This window comes from Nannobrachium achirus, assembly GCF_963921795.1.
Source record: "Nannobrachium achirus genome assembly, chromosome: 2".
NCBI classification, from domain to species: Eukaryota; Metazoa; Chordata; class Actinopteri; order Myctophiformes; family Myctophidae; genus Nannobrachium; species Nannobrachium achirus.
In genome coordinates, this window is record NC_137811.1 from 67,604,441 (window position 1) to 67,630,977 (window position 26,537).

General features: G+C 42.3%; 2 protein-coding genes across 3 annotated transcripts in view; both read right to left on the reverse strand.

Annotated features, from left to right (window-relative positions):
• Positions 1–26,537, reverse strand: part of ccdc106a (coiled-coil domain containing 106a) — a 366,031-nt gene that overhangs the window by 326,921 nt on the left and 12,573 nt on the right. The gene's annotated exons all lie outside the window — the stretch shown is intronic.
• On the reverse strand, positions 8,907–26,475 carry LOC308294288 (splicing factor U2AF 65 kDa subunit-like). 2 transcript variants are annotated; one of them, XM_080737016.1, is made up of 12 exons: positions 25,887–26,475; positions 21,630–21,777; positions 19,950–19,988; positions 16,837–16,943; positions 15,250–15,401; positions 14,490–14,606; positions 13,483–13,621; positions 12,695–12,774; positions 10,734–10,856; positions 10,273–10,359; positions 9,456–9,707; positions 8,907–9,059 (listed from the first exon to the last, which is right to left on the reverse strand). In XM_080737016.1, exons 1-12 carry the CDS (start codon positions 25,933–25,935, stop codon positions 8,925–8,927), a joined length of 1,428 nt encoding a protein of 475 aa, XP_080593142.1. In that variant the 5' UTR covers positions 25,936–26,475; the 3' UTR covers positions 8,907–8,924. The 2 variants fall into 2 exon arrangements, with proteins under 2 accessions (XP_080593142.1, XP_080593141.1); XM_080737015.1 differs by having other exon boundaries at positions 21,630–21,798.

A 26,537-nucleotide genomic window follows, 5' to 3' on the forward strand; every position in this document is an offset into this window, starting at 1 on the left:
CTCTCTCTCTCAGCTATCCCCAGAGAAATGTAGTTAGTTACATTACAAGCTACAGGACAAAAATAGCTAGCTACATCAACACTACTTTTTCTTTCTTCTTTTTTCCACTAAACAAATGGGCATGCAGGCATAAATTGCTTGCAAAAAAACAGACTGAAACTGGAAACCTTCTGTCTGGCTTTAAATTAAATGTATGCCCCTCACTATTAGTCCATGGGCCATACGGGTTGTCGGTATCAAAAAGGTGGCAAAGGTTACCATGCATTTTTGAAAAGCTCTATATCTGTAGATTATATTTTGGTATGATAACCCTTTCTGAGACACAGCTAAATGTGTGTTATCAGCCTCTAGAGTTGGTGTCCCATTAACTTAAAGGCCACTTTTAACCGCACAGATTCGTCGACGATTACATTACAGGGAAAAAGGTAAAAAAAAGAATCTGCTTTTAGTAGCATAAGAGGGGTCAAACTAGGGGTTTTCATGATGCCGAATCCATTGCAAGCATTTGTTTTGCACAAAAAACATTCCTTGGGCTATAAATGGCCTCAGAAGACGGTGCATGTATGGGTGTGCATTCATGTTAGTCGGAGGCCTTAGGGTTTTATTTCTCATGCTAATCAGTCTAAAAGCGCCAAATTTTGCACAGATGTAGCCCAGGGCATGCTCTAATGATTTAGCTAGGGCGCCCGAGTCGGTGACCTTCGGGCTCCAGAAAACATCCACAAAACTCTGAAAAGTGATGACTCATCACTTCTCATCACTAAACCATTGTTTTTCTGGAGCTGTGGCGACCCCGAAGGTCACCGACTCGGGCGCCCTTTGCCACCTTTTTGATACCGACAACCCGTCTGGCCCATGGACTATATTGGGGACACTTGTAATGACTGTCCTATTAATTTATATATTCATCCTGACCATGATGGCCCAGCTACTTGGAAAATGTAGTAAGCTACATTACTAGTTACTCTTGATTAAATATAGCTCAACTACACTACAAGCTATCCCCAGAGAAATGTAGCTAGTTTCCATTACGCTACTTAGTTAAGCTATGTAGCTAAGCTATACTTGTACTGTAGCTAGCTACTGCCCATCGCTGCTAGTATAGGCCTATAGAGCCCCCCCTGAGGCACTCCGCTCAGCCATACGGGGTTTAAGTGGTTATTATATGTGTGGTTTAGCTCTAGCGTTAGAAGATAATAAATAATTACAAATAGGCTATACTCACAGTGACTGACTGTGTACTGTACACCCACTCAAGCCATCCATCTGCCATGCATGCAGTGATGTAAAGTAACAAAGTACTTTAACTTCATTACTGTACTTAAGTACACTTTTGAGGTATTTGTACTTGAGTATTTCCAATTTCCAATACTTTTACTTCGACCCCACTACATCTCGGATCCAAATATTGTACTTTTACTCCACTATACAGTCATTTATTTGAAAACTTTAGTTATTTATTTGAAAACTTTAGTTACTAGTTACTTTGCAGATATAGGCCTAAAATGATTACATTATAGACTACTATTTGAAAATAGACGATCTACAATGTGACGTGTTGTGAACTTGTAGATCTGCTGTTTTCAAACATTTTGAACTTTTTACACTTTCATACTTTTACTCAAGTAGCTACATTTTGAATTCCAGACTTTTACTTGAGTATTTCTACATTTTATGAAGAAATGTGAGTAATTTTTCCACCACTGATGATTACAAAAACTCACAAATGACTGACTGTGTACACCCACCCACGCAAGCCATCCATCTGGCATGCATGCATATTAGACTAATAGAAAGAGGGAGAGCCTCCGCATAGATAGACTATCTCAGGTCATCAATAATATAGCCTACCGACGTTATGCTGATGTGAACAACCGCAGGCTCTCTCTCTCTCTCTCTCTCTCTCTCTCTCTCTCTCTCTCTCTCTCTCTCTCTCTCTCTCCCTCTTCCAACACGTCACTCAAAAGTCCCCGCCGTCAGCACCCACACTGATTTATGCTCTGACACGCTCAGATGCACACGTGCATGGCTGCTCTTACATAAATCCATGCACGCATGCATGCAAGCAACCATGTGCACTCAAGAACTGTCCCCTCCTCCTCTCCCCAGCTCCCCCCACGCCCCCCACCCACACACACACACACACACACACACACACACACACACACACACACACACACACACACACAGAACCACAGCTGCATCCAGCAGCGCTGACTTTTGATGCTGCAGCCTGCAATGTATTGACTAAGAAAATGTGCTTGATTAACTTCTCTGTAATATTATCAGACGGCTCGCATCATGCAACGCGCGCACACACACACACACGCACGCACGCACGCACGCACGCACGCACGCACACACACACACACACACACACACACACACACACACACACACACACACACACACACTTTTTTACATTTTAGAGGTATTAAAAGGGTCTTAAAAGTCCCTAAATTGTCGCTTTAAGAAATGTGCAGATACCCAATACACGTATTATAGACCTACTGTATTGGTTTGTTTCACATTAAGCTAATCATCAGTGGACCCCCCCAAAAAATATAATAATTTGGGGACCCCCCTGGGGATCCCGACCCACAGGTTGAGAACCACTGCTTCAGTTTAGCTTCAGCCCCCTGTGCTGCGCTGTCTCTGCAGTGTTCTATCTTTCTGAATGGAGATCAATGGAGAGGTGGTGCCCAGAATGACAATGACCAGCGGAGCACTTCAAAGGTCCGCCACAAGGGGGGGGGGGGGGGACAGTGGTTCATTCTGAGTATACACTGCAGATGGGATTTATGGCTCTTTGAAGTGAGCCGGATCTCTGGGATCCGTTCCTTTCCAAAGAGCCGTTCAAAAAAGACTCATTTTTAGTTAGGCCTACTTGTCACTTCGTAGATTTTGATTATAATTACAAATCACTTCAAACCTATACAGCAGATCTAGTGAGCTTGGCTATTTTCAAACGTTTTTTCCAACATTTTATTCATTGGAAAAGTTGTGAAATGGCCTGGGACATATTGCATAATGAGTACTTTCTACTATTAGTAGCCTACTTTAAGTGCATTTTGATACCAATACCTTTGTATTTTTTAGGCTAGGCTACATTTTAATTCCAAACTTCTACTTGTGGCAGAGTAGGCCTACTTCTACATTGCAGTGTTGATACTTTTACATTTATAAGTAGGCCTAAAGAATGTTGCACTTTTTCCACAACTGTTCATCTAGAGGAACGGCTCCCGTCGTTCATTTCAAAGAGCCGTTCAAAGGACTCCATTCGTTCGCGAACAATCACACACCAGCCCTGTAAATGTCATCATATAGCGGTCCGGTACTTACATGTGATGTGTGGGCTACCGATTCGAAACAGGCATTTCCAAATTGCTACAGAAGGCTCAGCATGCATGCCAATGAAGGACCCGTTCTGCAACCTTGAATCTCCATGAACAAAAGCCTGTGCCGAGTGTAGTAGGCTACACTGTCATTGACTGTGTACCAAATGCTACAATTATAACGATTTTTAAAGTGTTATACACAAAAAGGCCGACCCACAGTCTCACAGCGCATGCATGCATAGAACGGGTCTATTTTCAGTGCGTGCGCGCAACAAAGCATAGAAACCAGGCATTAGTAGCCACCAAACGTAGGCCTTTGCGTTGTGTTGTTGGATGAAACTGAAAACACATTCTTGAACACCAAAATGGTACAAGCGCACTTAATAAATACAGACATTTGGGATGGTCAGGTTCTATACATTCGCCCGCAGGGAGCAGGCTGGGTGATGGTGCTGCAGCTAGCAGCATCAGTGTGGGTAGTGGTGTTCAGAGAGGGGTGCAGCCATGCAGAGAGGGAGATGGGCGCTATATAGCTGCATGGCTGACACATTATCTCATGTCACTGAATCATTTCTGCCCTGGGAGAGCTCGACTATAGGAATCCCCTCTTGGCTAAACCCCAGGTGAGCATGGGCTTTATGCCACATAAATAATAATGCCAATGCCCCATAACGGTGTATTGCTTCAGACCTACTGAAATGGAAAAGGACAGAATCCCTCTCTCAGCCATTATTAGGCTACCACCAGTCTGTGCCATGCAGTAGATTCTCTTTGGTGCAATATTAGTGCAAATTAAAATATAGCATAGCCTAAAGATAAAACAGAAACCATCTTATTTTAATTAGTCTATATGTATATATATTCAAGACATTGTACTGATGCTCTTATCCACTGACTTATAAAACTAATCCTTTGTATAGATAGAGGTAAGAATTATGCAACAATAACTCAAGTGACTTAAGGTCCATTAAGTGTGAAATGGCTCCACCGTGTGGACATTGTGTTTTACTGCAGGGTGCGTATTAAAGTCATGGCGATTGAGCGCATCTAATGGATTGATTCCATTTTATACTCTTTTCTTGGCTTTAAAAAAAAATATTCGTCCCCAGTCTGAGCAAATTATGAGCAGAGCAGACCCGGCCGTGTAATATATGCCTCCAACTGCATTACAAGTAGTAAACAGTAAAGTAGAGCCACTCTTTACTGTTACCCTACCCTCCCTGCCCCTTCCTTGTATATACTGTACATACTGATTGTTTAGACTTACTGTTACCTGCCCCTTCCTTGTATATATTGTATATACTGTACTTACTGATTGTATAGACCTACTGTTTTCTTTTTCTTTCTTTTTTTCTTTACATGTCTACTGCATAGTACTGTGTTCTATTTGTCTGTCATTCAATGTTATATGAGATACTTAAATGGTTTCCTGTTGAAATAAGCTTAGTCTTTTCATGGATCTCCTTTTAGTAGACCTTGTACCAGTGAACTGTACCGTCATGAATCTGTACATTTTCCTATGCAAACTTCTAATAAAGCCTTCAATCAATCAAACTCTTGAATTTTGGTGAAATGACATTGCACAATAGCTATAGATCAAACCATCACATCATATGGGTACCTCTGTACCTCATTTTTGAGATATTCCACATAACACCACTGTTCTGCTCCTATGTTCTACCATTATGCACTGCTGCTCTCCATCGCACTCTGCAGGCCACACCATTGTAAAGGCCCATTCCCACTGGGCCAGATAACAGATATCTGGAGATATTTCTCCAGATATTTTTCCATTCAAAGTGGATGGTAGATACAGATAAAAAATATATATACCACAGATATTTGCCACAGATACTTTTATCTGTGGCAAAACATTTTTTTATCTGTATCTACCATCCACTTTGCATGGAGAAATATCTGGAGAAATATCTCCAGATATCTGTTATCTGGCCCAGTGGGAATGGGCCTTAATGCTGATAAATCTGCCAATTCATAACCATATAAATATTTATCCACGAGTTTCCTACGCCCCATAGTGCATTGCGCAAACGTCTGCACGAGGTTCCGCCGCCGATTTACAAGCTCACAACGGGTTGCATCTGCGACGCGACGTGAGCTTGTATGTCTGCTGTTAAACCCGGAAGTTTGGTCCTGATAGTCTCCAGTAAACTCCCGCGGAAACTTGTGGATACATGTAAATATATATAAAAACACAATTGATGATTTCAACAGCACAAATTAGAGCACATCCAGCACTAAAGAATGAGACCATTTTTTCCCCGATTTGGAGCCAAAAAATTGGGGGTGCAAGGCTCAGCAAAACTATAACTTGAAATATCTCAAAAATGATACCAGCACAAATTATAAAGTTTACGGCACAATTCAGCACAAATTCAGCACTAAATAATGACACAATTTTGATATATGTTCTCAACATATGGGGTGCCAACTTCACCGAGGTCATATGGGTGTGTAACTGAGGTAGCACAAAGATCACGCCATCATGTAAATTCAGTTTTTAATCAATATTTGAAAACAAAATAAACAGACAAATGAAAGATTGTTTCATAAACTAGAAGTGGGTTGTGTTTTTTTTTTGCACTTTTGTTTTAATTTTCCATTAATTCACTTTAAGAAATCACTTTTTCTGAGAAAACTGGAAAACAAAAAGAAATAAAACGACACAGTTAACATTTAAAAACCAAAAAAAACGAAAAATTCATAAAAGGAGTTTCAAAACGAATAATTCACTGACACAGTCATTCTGTCTTATTAAGCGGCCAAAGGAGCCAAATGAAAAGCATGGAGCTCAAGCCCGTACACTGAAACGTTATAAACAGGTGGTCCTCGGAGAAAAGACGGCAGGAGACCATATGATGGGGCGGGTGGGTGAGAGGTATGACGGAGTTACAGAAGATAGCTTTAGTTGCAGTACTGATGATGATGTGTGGGTACATGGTTAACATTAACACTACGACTTCCATAGACGGATGAGATACCTATACATTTATAGACCGATCTATGCGTCGCCACACGACGCAGTCACCAAGCTGAAAATAGGCGCACTGCAAGCCGATTAGCTATTTTCGGCATGTAGCTCTGTAGTATGACGGAGTATATATATATACATAAATTAAGCATAATGGAGAATGAATTCACTGTTGCCATCAAGTGATAGAAGTAGACATCATAGATTGTAAAACAAGGTCAAACAGTTTAATCCCCGTGGTTATTCCATAGTCCATTAGTCCCCCATCAGATTCAGCTTTATAGATTTCTACTAACTCGCCATCATGCGCATTGAGACGAACACTTGCCAAAAGATGCCAACTCCAGTAATATGTTTAACTAGGCCCTTAAATCAAGTCATTGGTTTTAGTTAATTGTACATGCTGGAAGTTAATCTATGCTGGGAACAAAACAGCCCAAAGCCCTGAAACGTTAGCTCTACTACATAGTACAGGCTGGCAGCCATGGTAGAAGCCCTGTCAATTCCTTCTTTAAAATGACACAGTTGCCAAAATCAGTGCGTCGTCACGACTCGTTCGCGGCGTTCTCCGAGCACTAAGAGCGCCTACTGAAAGCATCAGCCAAGCACGCAGTGACAACTGGGGGACTTGAACAATGGCTGCGTCTGTACCGCCTCTTAATTCCAGCCGACAGCAGTGCAACACGAGCCGTTGGGTGTTAGTCATGTGTTTATTTGGTCATGTGAAAAGAGAGAGAGACGCTGTACACACAAAGGTTACAACAACCAGGGTCCGACACATCTCCCGTTATCTTACATCCATCCCACATTGTCTGGGAAATAAAGACAAAACAAAATGGAAGGAAAAACTAGAAATGCAACACTAAAGCATGATTATAGTGGGACATGTATGAACATACAGACATCATATATTGACAGAGAGTGAAGGGCCTACCTAGCCTAGACAGTTCTTTGCTCACAGACAGCTGTGGGAAAAGTAACATTAAGGCTTTTTTTTGTGTGTCTGGAACAGATACCATAAAAATTATGCCTCATTAAAAAAAAGGAAGCTCTACAGCCCTGCAAAATACACTGCGAAAATCACTGTGTTACTTTAATTCCGTAGGGGGAAAAAATGGCCCTTACCCATTTTTACTTTGTCATATGACTGTCGCTCTGCGAGAATAGCCAATCTGAAAGATTGTTTTAACCCATTTAGGCCTAGAATTATTTAATTATTTAGCTATTGAAAAATAGCAGATATACAAGCTCACAGCGCGGCACCGAGTGCCGCGCTGCGAGCTTGTATATCTGCTATTTTTCAAATGAACACTCTGGATCTTTTGCAGTGTACCCTCCTCCTTGTGGCTGCTACTATCTTCTACCGCTGGCTTCCTCTTTGACTGCGACGGACTAAAGCTTACAGATGGACGTGAAACGTTTCCAATCGGGGGAAAACAATCAAAAGAAAAATAATTTAAATTGACAAACGGGACATTATTTTACATGTACTCTTAATATTTCCTGTTCGGGTGACCTGAATACAACGTCTACTTTTTTTATTTTATTTTTACTTTACAGATCAATGATGCTACAACACAGTATGGGAAAACGACGACGACCGATATTCTCCTACGAAAAAACCCCAAAACAAGTTACTCTGACAACTCATCCTGAGGGGGTGGTGGGCTGCATGGTCTGATGGGAAAAAAGAAAGTAGAGGAAATGAATTATCTTGTTGAAAAAGAAAAGAAAAAACGGGTCGTCATCTCCCCTTGCCGCACGTAGACATCGCGACCCCCGACGCTCGATTTATACTTAAGTTGCGCGCCAGAAAATACCAGACCTGCAAGCTCGGATACAATACGCAACCGCGAATAAATCCGCCATCGAGGGCGACGATGGAAGCTATATCTACACTGGAAGGTCACAACTGAAATGCCCTCATCTTCCACTGCCGTCCCCTCTCCCCGTCCCGCACCCCTCTGCGGTTGTTTCCCCCCCCTCAAATCGCCTACTCGTCCGGAGCGGGAATAGTCCAGTTAGGTATTCCCCACCACCACACCCCTAGCTGGCTCCTTCCTAAAGTACTTAAAACAGGCTACCTCCATTTAAATACAAAGCTTTGACATGTGACACCCCACCCGCCCCCCCACCCCGGAAACGACCATCCCCGTTTCGCACAAAGTATAAAAATCATTTACCCCCCGGCCTCCCCCTCTCACTACGCACAAAATCGTTTAACAGCCCCCGCCCGCCCCTCAGATTTTGTTTTTAAACGTTTTACCTGTTTAAATGACAGAATACAAACCCTCACAATCCCCGATCTCCTAACCCCCCCACACCGCCCAATTCCAACTCGACCGTTTTCCTAACCATAGCCCATAGCTGGACATTTCATGTAGGCCTCAAGTAATAAAATGGATCATAACCAAAGTCACTCTGCTGCGAATTGTTAAATACTCCCCAAGGTATACATGAAACGTTGAGCTGAACGTATGACCTAAGCAACAGGGAAGGGTTGATCTGAAATTGGGTGGCACAACTTCTCCCCATCCATCCCTCCCTCCCCCCCATCCCACCCCACCCCACCCCTCCTCTCATCCTGGGGAGCTCCTCTACCAGAAGTCTCGGCGGTGGTAGGCGTCGGGGTCGCAGTACTTCGTCACCACCACCCTGTTGGCGAACTTCCTCCCCGTCAGACCCTGCATAGCCTTCTGGGAGTCAAACAGAGACATGAACTCCACGAAGATCTAAAGAGAGGAGAGAGAAAGAAAGGTCAAAGAACGCACGTACAAAAGGGATGCCAACAACGTATCCCATCTAGGAGGCAACAACATCGACATAAGTGACTGCTATTTATGTAATTGTTTTGCTATCAGCTAAATATAGAACAAGGTGATTGAAGATTTATTCCTGGGAAAAACTGGAGAGAAAATAAATTCATGTGTCAAGACATTTATGTCAAACGGCTTGTAAGGATACAGGGATGAACTGTTGAACTTGACAACAAAAATACAAACTTTTGATGCATTATTTTTTAAATCCAAATATACAGGTATGATATGAAAGGTCTTATCCTCGTTAGCCTTAATGTCTGAATGTACAGCGTGCCGTTTTAACATTTCTGACTAATAAGCATCCATTACCTTGCCAGTGCCAGGGACCTCCAGGCCGTCCACGGGCCGGGGGATCTCGATGCTCTTCACCTGGCCGTACTTGCTGCACTCGTCCCGCACGTCCTCCACGATCTCCTCGTACTCCTCGTCGTCCAGCAGCTCCTCGGGGGCCACCATGTTCATCAGACACAGCACCTCGGTGGGCAGGCCACCCATCTGGTTCATCGAGCTGTTCATCAGGCCAGGGACCTGCAGCGTCACCGGGGTCTGGTTGATACTCGTCTGAACACACACACAGAGAGAGAGAGGGGGGACACCAACACCAATGTTACATCAGGGCTCAGGGGTTAAAGCAGGCGTCTTCAGCATCTTCAGGCCAAGCACCCCTTAGTTGAGAGAGAGAGATGACGCAGGGACCCCCACAACCTCTTCAGAGATTCCATAGTGTCATTGTTTGACCGCACAATCATCAGTGTATTTTGGATTCATGTCAATTTGTGTTTTCCGATATTTAACCACTTGAACCGTCAATACTTAATAAACTTTCACTCTGTACTTAGTCTGTTATTTTTCCCCCTCTACACCAAAGCTCGAAATAGACGATCTACAAGCTCACAACGCCTCGTGCTGTGAGGCGTTGTGAGCTTGTACTGTAGATCGTCTATTTTTGGCTAAAGTTCTCAGAATATGGACACTAGGGTTCTCCCCGATTAGCTGTGCTGCACTGCAGCAGTGGAAAGGTGTAACCTTCCTCAATGTATCCCCCAATTATTTCTAATTCAGCCCTAGTTGTGGTTAACGGCCACACTGCTCCCTGTCTCCTGTCCAGAGACATCTGGACTCTTACCAGAGTGGCGTCCTTGGATCCCACGCTGGCTCGCTGCACAAGGAGCTTCTTGTCTCCCAGCTGCATACCGTTGAGCCCTGCAATGGCCTGAAATAATACAAATAAAATCAAAGTTGTTATTACTCCAATTATCTTGGTATTGACAGCTATATCTGTACTTGTAATACAAATGTAGGAAGCCTTGGCAAATGCATGCACACCTCTAGCAGTCATATTTCTAACAAGACAGAAAGGAGGGCAACGCAAACTGGTGGTTGTTCAGTTTGATATTGAACTTTTGTATTGTAATTACGGTTCTTTTTCAATTGGCCACTTCAATATCGGTACAAAGCATGCTATGAAATGTACAGGCATCTTTCTGCGAGTCTAACAGAATTGAATAACTAAAGTAGTTCAAACGAGAAGGCGGCTGTTGTTCGAGTTTGGCAAGTTGTCTCGTCACCTAAAATACGTGTGCTCACCTGGTCGTTGAGGTTGACGTCAACGTATTCGCAGAAGGCGTAACCTTTAGAGAGGCCGGTGGCGCTGTCCTTCACCAGGTTAAATGCCTTGAGAGGCCCAAAGGATGTCAGCAGCTCCTTCACCTGAGAGACAAAAGAAAAGAGGGTTGTTTTTAAATCTGGAGGTGGTGGCAGACCTGATGCAGCGTAGCAAAGAAACTGGCCTTCTGTAAGCAGAGGCCGAGGTCTCCTAATCCAGTGGTTCCCAACCTGGGGGTCCCCAAATTATTTTGGGGGTCCCCAGATGATTAACTTGTGTGCAACATTGTTTTCTCACTCAACAGTAAACAACCCAACATAAGGTTTAAGTGTATAGAGGGTATCTACACATTTCTAAAGTGACAATTTAAGGACTTTTTAACACCTCTAAAATGATAAATGAAACATTGGCCAAATTGTCAAATATTAGAGGCAGGAATTGTAAAAACCTTCCAGGTCCTGGCGGAAAAAGTAATCAGATAAAATGTAATCCAAGCATGTCCTGTTTATTTCGCGAAAATCTTTTCTTTCAGTCAGGACTGGTTTTTAACAATCCTGCTCCACAGCGTTTGTGTGACGGCCGGTAGAAAAGGCTGCATTTTGAACGTAAAAGTGATTTAAAACCTGGATTAGGACAAAAATGCATGTTTGTGCAGCAGCTTTGCATGCATGTCTATTAGCGAGACAGCACTTCCCAGTCAAGTGATCACGTAATGCATTTTGGGAAATGGAGTCGTTTTCATCACCGCGGTAGTACAGTACAGGTGCTACAGTACAGTATAGTTTACTGTATGACACATCGAACGCGTCGATGGGCACACAGACATCAAAGAGATTGACGCGTAGACACCTCGTGGGCATCCGATGAGTTAAAGGTACATGCCAGCACACCCATTAAAACTGATTACATTTCAGCATGACTTACATTTACTGAAATGTTACAAATATCTGGACAGTCATTTTACAGTGTGGATGGCACCAAAGTTAGGCCTGGGCCAATATTTAATAATTTGCTAAAGTGTAGCATTTTTCACAGTAATACCTTGAAAATGTACATACTCTATGTCATAGTCATAACAGCTCAACAGACCCACAGATTAAGACTAGGCCTAATGGAAAAGATGGCCGTTGGACACACGTACCCCTCCGCTTATCGAATACCGTTTGCCCCACAAAGAAAATATCCTCCAACCAAATTAATTATTATATTATTCGGCATAGCTCTAATATTAGCAACTGCTGCTCTAATAGTTTTAGACTGGGAGGAAGCGGGTCAGTCAGTATGTGTGGTGTTATGAGACAAGCTGTGACCCATATTTAACCAATTCAGAACGGGTACACATTATTGTGTATCATTATTTTATGCTTTAACTATTGAAAAATAGCAGATATACAAGCTCACAGCGCAGCACCGAGTGCCGCGCTGCGAGCTTGTAGATCTGCTATTTTTGGAAAATCGTGAAAATTAGAATTTTGACCCGATTCTATAAGTGTCTTTTGAATCCTTCTAAGTTTTTTTTGAAAAACCTTTGTTTCTATATCAGCAATCTGGCCAGCCATCTTTAAAGAAAAGGTCCTTTTCACTTCAACTGGAGATCAGTTAGTCTGTTCTTGAGAGACTACTATGTCAGTGGTTCTCAAACCTTTTCATGTGAAGGACCCCCAAAATTATATTTATTTGGCTACGGACCCCCATTCAAAATATTTAGTTCCAGGGACCACCCAGAAGCTAAATTTGAGTTACAAACGTTTGCTTTGAAAATACATATATTCAAAGATTTGCACACATTTTCAAAAAATAGCAGATCTACAAGCTCACAGCGCGGCACTCGGTGCCGCGCTGTGAGCTTGTATATCTGCTATTTTTCACTGGTTAAAGCATTCAATAATTCTAGGCCCTAAATGGGTTAAGTAGCCTGTAAGCTGGTTAAGGAAGCACTGACCTGGTCGTCGTTCAGGTAGTTGGGCAGCCCACCGATGAAGAGCTTGTGAGCCGAGTCGGGCACCACTGTGGACACCACACCTGTGTACAAACAGAGAAGTACATACGTAAGTGTTGAGTCACCACTGTGGCACCACTGAGACACCACTGAGACACCACTGTGGACACCACACCTGTGTACAAACAGAGAAGTACACACGTGTTGAGTCTGTGAATGAACCGACGTGGGGGGAAATGACAGGCAGGCCCTCGGTTCTGATTCTCTACGTTGAAGATATCTAACTCACATGGTGTTAGTTTATCAGTCAAGGACAAGAAACCTGACTGTTTCTGTGGCTATGCTATGAAAACTAACACATGTAGAAAGTGTACATCAAAATCATTTTCAACCTTTTTTCATAATGAACAGTTTAAGAGCAGTGTCAGGCGCCATTATGGGCATATCAACTACCATCATTTAAAAACGTTTTTCTTCATAATGCAGAGTTTAAGAGCAGTGTCAGGCGCCATTATGGGCATATCAACTACCATGAAATAATGATAAAGAGAGAAAAGAACAGCATAGACACTGCTAGACCCAAACTGAGGGTCAGGCATTACAGGAGGGTAAGAAAATACAAGCTCAAAACCTACCAAACCAACACCAAATGTTATAACAGTGGCTTTGATAAAACAAAAATTATAATATACTGTATAAATCTATAGAATATAATAACTTATTTCAACAGAGAAGACCGACTATGAAGTCTCCTACAGTATACAGTTTGTCAGAGAGAAGAAGTAGTGTACCGGGCACATAGACACTGGGGTTCTCGCTCATGCCCGGGAGGGGCTGGTAGTCGTGCGGACGGCGGATCTTCAGACTCTGTCCCTGGAAGATGATGCCGTCAAACGCCATGGCCTGGGTCGTCTCGTCCACCGAGCGGAACTGTGCAGGAGCACACAGACAGGTATTTATTTCTACTCCTTTAAACCTTGTTAGCGTTTTGGCGGGGCAGGCTTCCCCCATCCCCCCCCAAAAAAACAGTGACCAGTTCTTGAACAATGCACTGAATCTGTGCCAAACGATGCTTTCTAACAGCTGATTTAGGCTTAGTTGTGCACCCAAAATAGCCGACCTGCAAGCTCACAATGCTTCATGACCCGAAGCTTGTAGATGGTCTTGTTTTTGACACAGTGCACAACCCAATATAAATCAGACGTAGCTAGACATCGGCGACCACTACATGCTTGACATCTAGAGCATAGCTTTTGTATATTTAACCCATTTAGACCGGGCGGGAACGCATTATTATGCATTATGTTATGCTTTAACTATTGAAAAATAGCAGATATACAAGCTCATAGCGAGTTTGTAGATCTGCTATTTTGAAAAATCTTGAAAGTCTTTGAATATTTTGACCCGATTCTATAAGTGTCTTCTAAATCGTCTAAAAGTTTTTTTTTTTTTTTTGTGAAAACCCTATGTTTCTATGTCAGTGGTTCTCAAACTTTTTCATGTCAAGGACCCCCCGAAATGATATGTATTTGGCCGCCGACCCTCATCTCATAATATGTTGTTCCAGGGACCCCCCCACCACCAGAAGCAAATATTCGAGTTACAAATGTTCGCTTTAAAAATACATATATTCAAAGATTTGCACACATTTACAAAATCTTTCAAAAATAGCAGATCTACAAGCTCAAATCTGCTATTTAATGCTGTTAATTTCCAAACTAATCATTTCTTCTAACAGAGTTGTCGGGAACATTGATGCAGTGTAAATGACATGATGGTGATGATGATGCTGACTGACCTCGAGGAAGGCAAAGTTCTTGTCCTGGTTGATCTGCACTGCGAGGACGGGGTTTCCGGGGGCCTGAGTGAGACCACCCAGACGCATCTGAGCATTGAAGAAGTCCATCATGGACTCCTGCAGGACAGGGAGGGCGTGCATTAGTGAACAGCTAAATAAAAACATCTTGACAGAAATCGTTGGGAGAATTGCAAATGTCTCTGGAATCATGAAATCAAACTATTTTCTAATCAGAATCAAGACATTCCTAACATGTAATATGTGCCATAATAGTCATTTTTTTTAATTTAATTGCGACCGTTAGGTCGACGTTACTATCAAAACCTGTCAGACAGTCAGTCACACTTTTGCCCTTCTCATATCTCCGCCACCGTTGCCCCGATCCATGCCAACATTTGCACACACTCATTGGCTGCCAAACCACAACCTTCACCCCCCATTTCTCACATGGCCCTCTTCTAGCGCCACCATGAGGCCGATTCTTGCAAAACACATTTTTGGACGCTGCTTCTACAGATTTTGCTCTAAAATCAGGCAAAGCGGTACACAGTATCTCTAAAGTCATGTCATCAACCTGGATCTGACCCATTTCTCATATTCCCTCCTGATTGGGAAAGATCCAAAGGCGTGTTTCCATTGCGGTCCATAATAAGCATCACGTTCTGCTGTTTTCTATTGTTTTTTTACCCAAGCAGATATGATTTGCTCCAACAGAATTAATCTCAGCCTTTGACATGTGACGCTCCACCCTGGCCCTCACCTCTGTGATTCCAAAGGGGATGTTGCCCACGTAGAGCCGGCGAGCCTGTCGGGTCATCTGGCTGCCCACCACGGGCACTGGGGTGGGGGTGACAGCCAGCCCGTCTGGGGTCATGGTTGGCAGGAGGGCCGTAGCTGGAATCTGGCCAGCAGCTGTGAGGGAAGGGGCACAGACGGATAGCAGTCAGAAATCTAATTACACCTGAACATCAAGACTCCTAGTGTGGTGAGCCAATGGCCACCAAGTTAGGTAGAACTGTCTTTCATCTTAACCCATTTAGGCCTAGAATTATTGAATGCTTTAACCAGTGAAAAATAGCAGATATACAAGCTCACAGCGCGGCACCGAGTGCCACGCTGCGAGCTTGTAGATCTGCTATTTTTGAAAAAGTCGTGAAAACGTGAAATTTTGCTTCTGGGTGGTCCCTGGAACTTAATATTTTGAGATGGGGGTCCATGGCCAAATAAATATAATTTTTGGGGGTCCTTCACATGAGAAGGTTGGAGAACCACTGACATAGTAGTCTCTCCAGAACAGACCAACTGAGCTCCAGTTAAGTGAAAAGGTCCTTTTCTTTGATGATGGCTGGCCAGATTGCTGACATAGAAACAAAGGTTTTTCAAAAAACCTTAGAAGGATTCAAAAGACACTTATAGAATCAGGTCAAAATTCTAATTTTCACAATTTTTTTAAAATAGCAGATCTACAAGCTCGCAGCGCGGCACCGAGCTTGTATATCTGCTATTTTTCAATAGTTAAAGCATAAAATAATGATACACAATAAAGTGTACCCGTTCTGAATGGGTTAAGGATGCACAATATGTTATTCTTCATGTCTATATCAGCCAATAATTAAACAAATACTGATAGTTAATTATTTCAGTTTGAATATGGGGGAATATGAGGAGTGATTGAAGGCAGCATATTTAATCAGTGTTTGCCACGGAAGCTTTCAAAAGGGTCTACCTGCAGACCAAAAGGGTCTACCTGCAGACCAAAAGGGTCTACCTGCAGACCAAATAAGAGCAAAGACGTTACAAGTAAAGATACATGTTAAATCTTTACTATGTTTTAGTTGTTTAACCAACTTGAGCTCATCTCCTTCAGAAGTGAAAACACATCCTTGGAAAGTATGAAGGTGGTGGTTAATGGACTTTTATACGGTTTTCACTTTGACTCTAGCAAGTATTGTAGCTCTCTTGTTTAGAGCACAGGTAAAATTGCCAACGCTGTTGGGGACATGTTCACCGGTTAACGTCTTAGCATGCAAATTCAACCGTTTTACAAAGCTTTTATAGATTTTTTTATAATCAATAATGACATTAATATAATTGCATTGCAAAATCAATCAATCTTTGAAGCGTTCTATTGAAGCGCTACCTTGCATGGCTTTGTACTGCATGGGGGTGATGTGTTACCTTGCATGGCTTTGTACTGCATGGGGGTGATGTGTTCTATTGAAGCGCTACCTTGCATGGCTTTGTACTGCATGGGGGTGATGTGTTCTACCTTGCATGGCTTTGTACTGCATGGGGGTGATGTGTTACCTTGCATGGCTTTGTACTGCATGGGGGTGATGTGTTCTACCTTGCATGGCTTTGTACTGCATGGGGGTGATGTGTTCAAATCCAGGTGGGGGGACGTCCCAGTACTTCTTCACCTTGTTCTTCTTCTTCTCACGGTGTGGCGAACGACTGTGGGGAGGACAGGACAGTTAGGAAGAGATATCGAATAGGGCAGGGTCCCAATTAGTGCCACATTATGTCTAGGGTACCAAGCCGAGGGCCACAACATGGCAGGGGGCGACGGTGGCGTTCCCGCTACTCCAGCGACAGTTTTCGTTGTTGTCGGGTGAAAATCTTGTACGTCCAAAACCGTTCGTTTTGAATTTATCATTTTAAAAAATGATTTAAACTAGTGAAAACAGCCGATCTACAAGCACACAACGCCTCGCACCGTGTGCTTGTAGATCTGCTGTTTTCACTACTTCTGTGCGGCAGCCTTGTACGATTTGCGAAAGAACGTACAAATTCGGAGATATGAGATTTCCACCCGACAACGACTATATATACTAGTGTTGTTGCTGCTCTTATACCACCATTATTACTGGGGTTGGTGTGGGCCAGACAGTAGCCCCCCGCGGGCCGCAAATGGCCCGCGGGCCGCCTATTGGGGAACCCCGGAATAGGGGTTCCCAAAGTTGGGGTTGCAGGACACTTGACGGTGAGGGCGCGAAATTATTAAAAATATTAAAAAACACACACAGACCTGAATAAAATTCAACAGAATGTGTGAAATACAATGTAAAAATTATTACAAATACATCTGAGGCATAATTGTTACAAAACACCTTCATAACCCTAGGCTTAAAGGACAATTCCTCCCTAAATCACTTCTAGGCTCATTTTCCTACTAATATTGATTCCAAAAGACTGTCCATGGGGTCTATTTGGCACAAATGCCCCTGTTGTCCAGTTTCCCCAGCAGAACCCAACAGCTCTCATAGCATAGAGTGGAGCCTATAAGCCTATCGCTTTTACACTATTTGTTGTGTTCAAAAGTGATTTTCTTTTTCATGAATGTGTTACTAGTTGTCATTACAAACACATCCATGTCTTGGTTGTCCAAAACAAGCCACCACAATCTCATAAATAATGTTTTGGGGTGATCATTCAGCACAGGTGCCAATCAAAGTGACTGTACTGGCCAATCACAGGGCATCTTTTCCGGGACTTAGCAAAACACATAAGAGAATAACATCTGTTTAGCAGAGTGTGAGGGCTTATCTGGGCCAACGATGACATGGATGTGTTTGTAATGACAACAAATAGTGTAAAAGTGATAGGCTTTATAAGCTCCACTCTATGCTATGAGAGCTGCTGGGTTCTGCTGGGGAAACTGGACAACAGGGGCATTTCTGCCTAATAGACCCCATGGACAGTCTTTTTGAATGAAGTTAAGTAGGAAAATGAGCCTAGAAGTGTTTTAGGGAGATGTTGTCCTTTAATACATGCACACCAAACGTGCACGTTTATGTGCATAAAATTACCTCCAGGGTTAGTTTGGGGTCGCGAGTCAATGGCAGCATTATTTGGGGGTCGGGGGCTGAGAAGTTTGGAAACCCATGCACTAGGACACACTAAGCAGGAAGACCGCTTAAGGAACCGATTCATTTATTCTTTCAACAGGAACAAGTGGCCAAGTGTAAATTAAGCTGTAAGACGGTGGTTTTCAACTGGTTCGGCCTGGCCCCAATCTTACCTTACCAAAGACCCTGATAATATATTGTTACAATTATATCAGCAGATTTTTTTTTTAAAAAGCAGCTGGGTTGGGCTGCGATATCTGAATTTCCCCCGCGGGATAGTATAGGTATTCATTATGATTATCATTATTTAAAAGCTCACAACGTGATGTGAGCTTGTAGATACGTTTTCTGTATTTTTGACACTTTAAGGACGACTTCACCACTTTTCAACCTATCATCATATAATTGATCCTCACTAATGTTCCCAATAAAATAGCACCATTTGTTTCTATGCGGTCTGTGTCTCTTAAGCCTCGATCGTGGTGTAGACTTTTTGAGTCATAAAACTACGTTACGTTACGTCATTCCTCACGGTGAAGAGCTTTCCACCGCGAGTCCCGACACTTCTCTCTGTTTTTACTTTCAGACAGATAGGCTCTTCACCCCGTTCACTGATTGGTCGATCTAGACCAGTCAGTCACGGTGAATAGGAATATTCACCGTGACTGACTGATGGCCTTCACTTATTTTCTGACTTGCTTTCCACCTAAATTTTGCAGTGGATAGCTTCACCGCAGACTCTGATCGAGGCTTAAGGAGGGCTGCGGGCAGTTCAGAAATCAGTCTACCAGTGACATCATCGTTTATCAAATTTTTCTTTTCTTTTAAATAGATTTTTGAAAAGATATTTAGATTTTCTTTATCGCAAGAACAATGGCTTCCATTATAACATTGCAACTTTTCAGGAATAGAAAGCCAGCCGTTTCTGTTAGCTTGGAATCGCCATCGCAGACGGGTTTCTGACCTGCCCTCTTATGAGACACAGTCCGAGTAGAAAATAATTGTGCTATTTTATCATGAACATTAGTGAGGACCAATTATATGAAGATAGGTTGAAAAGTGAAGTCGTCCTTTAAGCCATACCTGGATATCTAAAATCCAAGATAATCCTAGATGTGTCAATATAACATTGATATATTGCCCAGCCCTAGTTTCAGTGTACTACTATCCCCCACCTACAATTTCCTCAGTCCTTGCATCTAAATTATAATACGAGTAGGAATAGCTAGGGACCCACTTTTGGGCGTCAACCCACCAGTTGATAAACACAGTCCTAGGAGACAGAGCCATACAATGCAGAACAATACCCATTATGTAGCTTTATCAGCAATACAGGACAAACACGACATTGCACCATGTTTTTAATAAATATACTGAGACATTTTATAAATATTCAGATTCTTATTTAACAAAACAATTTTAGAGGTTTTTGGACAAAGCAAGCACCCAAGTGACCATTGGAAAGAAACCCCTTTCTACTGAAGTGCCAGCAGTAAATTAATGGTTGAGTGAATGAATGACAGACAGGCAGGTCTCTGGAAGAACAACTGAATTTGTATTTTGCGACAATAGAAAAAAGATAATCATCTCAGTGAATGTTTTGCTGTATTACCTTACAGCAATGTCTGGTTGGGTTTGGTTGCGTGGTGAGCTGAAATGACATTGGAAGGGTTTCACATTTCTCTCAAGTCAAACATTGATGCTCAGAAACAGATCTTGAAAGAATTTCTAAATAAAATGTCAGAAAAGCTCACAAATCGGATATTTTTGCTATGTGTATAAGTATACAGGATCAAGTTCTAAATAATATATAAGATCTATACCATCTTTCTCTGTATGATTCATTAGATGATTGTTTTTTTAATTAAACCCCCAGGATGTCCCAGTTATTTGGTCACCAACAGGTTGAGTCACTGCATGACTTCCAGTTATTGGAGCCATTAGCTGTCTCAAGCCAAGATCAATTCTAGACAACCTCTCCATTAACGGTGTCACAAAAAATGTAAGTAAATAAAAATAAATCGATCAATTGATCGATCAAAATGAAGTAAAAATCAAGAGCTTGAATCGAATAGCATGTGCTGTTTGATAAGAGTGCACACTTTAGTAAAAGAAAAAGCGACTATATGGTACTTCAGAGTAGCTCGAGATTCATCATTTGCTAAATAAATGTATTTTATTTTACAGTGTAATTAGAAATATATTAATCCTGATAACCCTCCTCCTCTACATGTTTCAATGGAACCTTGGAACTTTACGAGGCCAGGGGGGGCATTGGGGCAACCACGAGTGGTACTGGAAAGGCTGCCAACAGGACAATGGGAAAAGGTGACTGTGACTGCACAGTTTCAAAGACACACAGATTTCACCTTCTTGAAGTTCACCACCCGTGAACCATCATCAAGCAATATCAAGGTAACCAGCTACCATTTGTATCTCTTCAATCACCCATATAGGCCTGTTGTTAAAGACCAAGAGATCAATGACAGTGACCTTGTGCAATGCTTGCTCACATTTAACTTGATGTTGCACCTGCGAGTAATGCCTAAAGTGATTGGTTTTGACAGGAGGGGCAGGCTGCGAGTAATGATGTGTGAGGTGGGCGTAGAAACGAGATGTGCAATAATAACTATGTGCTGACCGCCGGCCTGCTTCAGAGCAGAAGAACCCAAATGCCTTGGAGACAGGCAGCGGATTTTTATTGCTGCTGAATCGCATTCATTAGATAACCAATTGAAATGTGTTTCGAACACCTAGATGGACAGACATATTCATGGGCCACTTATGGTACATATTTGGTACACACTGTATATTCCGGTATTGGACATGGGGACATTTCGTGACAAGGCAGCCACGCTATCCACCGTTCGGCCTCAATGCGACAAGAGTAGGGATGGGGCGATGATAAGCGTGATAAAAAACAATCACGATAATCGTATTGTGGAGATTTCATTTATCGTGAAATCGTCCTCTGTCATGCACTGGGATCAATTCACCTTTTATTTGCCGAGCTGCATATCCGGTACCACTTAAACCCTCTATAATGGTAAAGGTACTTTACTATTATAATATACGTACTTGATGAAGTCTTTTTTTTCTTTCTCAAAAGTCGCTTGTAGATCGGCTATTCTTTGGCAAATGTTCTGCCCCAGGATAATGGATTTTGATTATCGCGATAATATCGTAAATCGGGATTTCTCTTGTCACAATAATGGTGATAGGAATGTTTCATTTCGTCCCATCCCTTGACAATAGTAATAAAGCATCCAGACGTGTCGGCGGTGGTACCCACCTGCGTCTGGGTCTGCGCTCTTTGCTGTCCCCGCGGCGGTCCCTGCTGCGCCTCTCCCCGCCCCTGTCACGGCTCCTCCTCTTCCTCTCTCTGCTGCGGCTTCGGGACGGGGAGCGTCGGTGGTGGCGGTTCTCCTTGTCCCGCTCCGCTGTGGTGAGAAGACAGACAGCTAAATGAATGAGAAATGAGAAGAAAAGGCTACCACGGTCAGTGAACAGTTAGTTCTCAAACTTTTTCATGTGAAGGACCCTCACATTGATATGTATTTGGTAGGGGTGTAACGATACATTTTAACAGCGATACGATACGCATCACGATACATGGTTAACAATACACGGACGATATTAGTTCATTCATGGCGACGCGATTCGATTCAATGATTTAAAATCGATATAGTAACTATTTAGAAGAAATGAAATCTGTGTAAAATATCTATTATTATGGAAGTAAACGCTGTGATTATCTAGCAAATACATTATATTTCAACACATGGACAAACGCACCTTGACATGAACACAGAGATTACACACATTTATCAATAGACCAAGAGTAGCTATATGGAATGGAAAGGTAATTAGACCCCTCTTTTTCATTTTCCCCCTTAAAAATGCCAAATACAAGGCACAAATACTTAGTTTCCATACAATCAATTATTTGCATTGCAAAATGATTCGATACCAATTACCGCATTTTAAAACGATAAAAAGCGAAAACGGTACGATATTTAGCTTTTACAAACGATATAGTAGATCATTGCAAATTCAAATCGATTTTTCGATTCAGTTAATATATCGTTACACCCATAGTATTTGGCCATGGACACGCATCCGAAAACGTTTTGTGCCAGGGACCCCCAGAAGAGAAGATTTATGTTCAATAAAGATCTAAATTATTCAAAAGTTTCGATAAATAGCAGATGTACAAGCTCGCGTGCCGTGCTGTGTACTTGTAGATCCGCTATTTTTGAATTGCCAACATATACGGTACATGGATCAAGTGGTTAGAAGGATTGTACATTAACTACTCTTTTAGCTTCTTCAGAGTTAACTTAATATTCAAAATGCTTAATGTAATAATAATAGTTTATTGCCTTCCAGGTATAGTTTGCACAAATTACTAATTTGTATGCTCATGCTTAGAAGGCTGGCAGACATTGCAACAACTTAACAGAACCAGGGTAAAGGTGTCAAAATGCTGCCACTGTGTTGCAGTCACAGGCATTAAAGGATTAGTTCACCCCCAAAATGACTTTTTTTCTATTGATTACTCGTGCCATGGAGACTCGAGTTCAATAATATTTTTTTGTTTTAGTCGCATTCCTAAGACAAAAATGTCATCACAATAAATGTACTCCCATTGATTCCGGATGTCCGGAATCAATGGGAGTACATTTACTAAAATCGAATTGTTGTCTTAGGAATGCGAAAAATAGAAAACAATATTATTGAACTCAAGTCTCCATGGCGTGAGTAATCAATAGAAATAAATAATAATTTTGGGGGTGAACTACTCCTTTAAGGAGTGTGAAGAATAAACACTACCAACTGGCAGCAACAGTTGCAAACATGTTTTGGACAACATCCAGGCAGCAGCCGACCCCTGGCCCTGACTTGGCAGGGCGGGCTGTTTAGAATGAGTAAGGCAGGGGTCTTCACTTAGCTGAGAGAGAGATACATATTGTATAAATGTGTGATGCAGATTTTCATCCATAGAGATAGATTCATAGACAGGTTTGACATGTCATCAGTATATGTTGGATTTGTGTTTTTAGTTCACTTGCCATTTCAGTCTGTACTTGGTCTGCTCTTTTTTTTTTTTACCTCTACCTTTTTTTTACCTCTACAACAAACCTATTTGACGAAAATAGTCGCTCAACAAGCTCTCAACGCCTCGCAGCGTTCAAGTTGTTAATTTAAAAGAATGATCCTATCACAAAGATTTGGCAGCCCCCCTGGCCTGTAGTAACTTTGAGGACCCCCTAGGGATCCCGGACCCCCTGTTGAGGACCCCTGGAGTAGACTATAACCTTGGCTACTACGTAACTAAGTTAGCTCCTCAGTAAACATCTTCAGTGTTTACAGATCAATCTAAAAATAATGAATATTGTGTAAAAAAGCATTGCAGATGCCCTAGCACCCCAAATCATATATGACTGCGAAAACTTCCCACTGGACTTCAAGCAACTTCTTGACTTCAGAAGGTTGACATTTCTCTCTCTATATATAAATCCTTGTTTGTGTAACATTGTAATATTTTGAAATACAGACTTTTGATATTCATGAGCTGTATGGCATAAAATTCAAAATCTTAACAAAAAAGGTTTGGAAGAATTCACTGAATTGTGTAATGTATCTAAATATGAAAGTTTCAAGAGAATGTATATGTTTTTTTTTTAGATTGATCTGTACATATCAAAAGTTTTTATTTTATTTATATTACTCCCAACAATGTAAAGAAATATACCATTATGGACCCGTAACCGTAAGGGTCCATTTGGTTACATTACATATGCACACTCTTAGCCTTAGACCAAGACTATCAGAGAAGTATTTTTCTATTTTTTTTTTTTACATTTGCATATCTATGATCTGCTACGAAAGTAAAAATCTGATTCGATCAAATACCTCTATGATGGTCTTGATCCAAGGCTAGCACACACTCAAAGAGTTAAATTATTCATTGTAACTCAAGTATTTTTGTACCCAACTTGAGTGGCAGCAACTGGCCTTATCTAGCTCAGTGGTTCTAAACCATTTCTGGCTGTGACCCCCAAAATAATCATAATTTAACTGGGGACCCCCCACCCTGACGAGCACTAAAGAGTTGAGGCATTACATTCTGTATAAAATGGTTCTATTGTGAAAATTGCGTTGCGAGGCGTTTTGAGCATGTAGATCTGCTATTTTCACAATTTCTGCCACTAATATTTGACAATTTAGCCAATGTTTAATTTGTGATTTTTGAGTTATTAAAAAGCCAAACAAGTCAGAATAACATGACGGCCAGAACAATAAGAATTTAACGAGATGGAAGGGGGATGCATGCAACTAAAGTGGTCCCAGCAAATAGACGCATCCATCCATCCCGTTCAAGATAAAAAGTGCACTCTCCAGTCTCCACTGTGTCTGACTCTGCAGGACTCTGCAGCTATTAGACCAGACAGTGGTTCACAAACTTTTTAGCCCGTGGCGTGAACCGAAATAGAAATTGGACATTGGCCCCGGACCAAAGCTAGTGAAAACAGGCAGCAGATCTACAAGCTCACAGTAGATATGCTATTTTCACTACTTCAAGATTTTATTTTCTAATTTATGTAATTTAGATTTTGTTTTATTTTATTTCATTCGCTAATGAAATTACTTACTTTTTGGGGGGAAATTAGCTTTTTTGATCATGTTTTTTTTTTTTTTTACATGTTTTGAAATAATATTGAAAACAACATAAAGTGACCCATAAAAGAATGTGTCCGCGACCCACCAATGGGTCCCGAGCCAGTGGTTGGGAAACAGCTAGCTATAGCCCCATATAGAACCTCACCCGTCGCTGCGTCCTGTTGTGCTCCGAGATGAGGTCCTAGAAAGGTGGCCACCGGAATCTTGCGACAGCCTCCACATCACAGTTGGAAAACACACAAAACTAAATTTTGTCCAAAAAGTAACGGCAGTTCCGAGCTCCCAGACTGTAAAAACCTAACCTCGGTGCATAAAACTTGAACCGCGGCATGAAACAACCCCTTAAAATCGCTAGTTTTGTCAGCCGGTAATGTTTACAAGCCTGGAAGTTGCAGCCGGAATGGTAGCATTAGCGGCCCCTCTGGTCGAATGTCTGTTCGAATGCAGCGACGGTTGGGGCTACGTTCGACCAGAGGGGCCGCTAATGCTACCATTCCGGCTGCAACTTCCAGGCTTGTAAACATTACCGGCTGACAAAACTAGCGATTTTAAGGGGTTGTTTCATGCCGCGGTTCAAGTTTTATGCACCGAGGTTAGGTTTTTACAGTCTGGGAGCTCGGAACTGCCGTTACTTTTTGGACAAAATTTCGTTTTGTGTGTTTTCCAACTGTGATGTGGAGGCTGTCGCAAGATTCCGGTGGTCACCTTTCTAGGACCTCATCTCGGAGCACAACAGGACGCAGCGACGGGTGAGGTTCTATATGGGGCTAAGCTAGCTATAGCAACATGATGATGGCGACAACACGAATGAAAACACAACAACCAACCACTCACACACACAAACACACAACATGATCAACATTACCTTGCTTGTTCTCCGACAGCTGCCTCTCAAACTCGTCGAAATCCGACATCTCTGTTGTGTGTGTGGCCGTTAGCACGCTGACTGCACGGCGGGCTAGACTAGCTCGCGAGCTAGCTTCAAGCTAACCAAAGTATATCCCAACAACACAACGATGCTAACACCGTTTAGCTTCAAATTCTACCTCCTTATTTGTTTAGTTAACAACAAAAGCCCGTTTTCAAAAGCGCGTTCGGCGGCTGGTTTCTCCTTTTGTTGAACACAACAACAACACACACGGGAGGTTATACAAAACAACGTGTTAGCATGTAGCAAAGTCCAGGAGAATAACGACGGGCCTCCGCCTCCTCTGTTAGCCTGTTAGCTTAGCCTTTAGCCTAGCCTCGCTGAAAGAGAAGAAGCGAGGAAGTGTTGCTTCCCAAAGCACAGCCAAATATCCGATCCAGGGTGTTCACTGCAAGGCCACTGTGCTCCTGTTGGCCTTCTAACGTGATTAAGTGGTTTGTTTTGCGTGAGTTAATGCAGCTTGGTTGCAGATGAGCACTAATGTTAACGTAATGCCCGCTTCTCGCTCCGCTCTCTCCCCACGGACGCCCTCTGACACTGGAAGTTGATCATCACAGGACTTCCGGCGAGTGCAACGCTCTTTCTTTC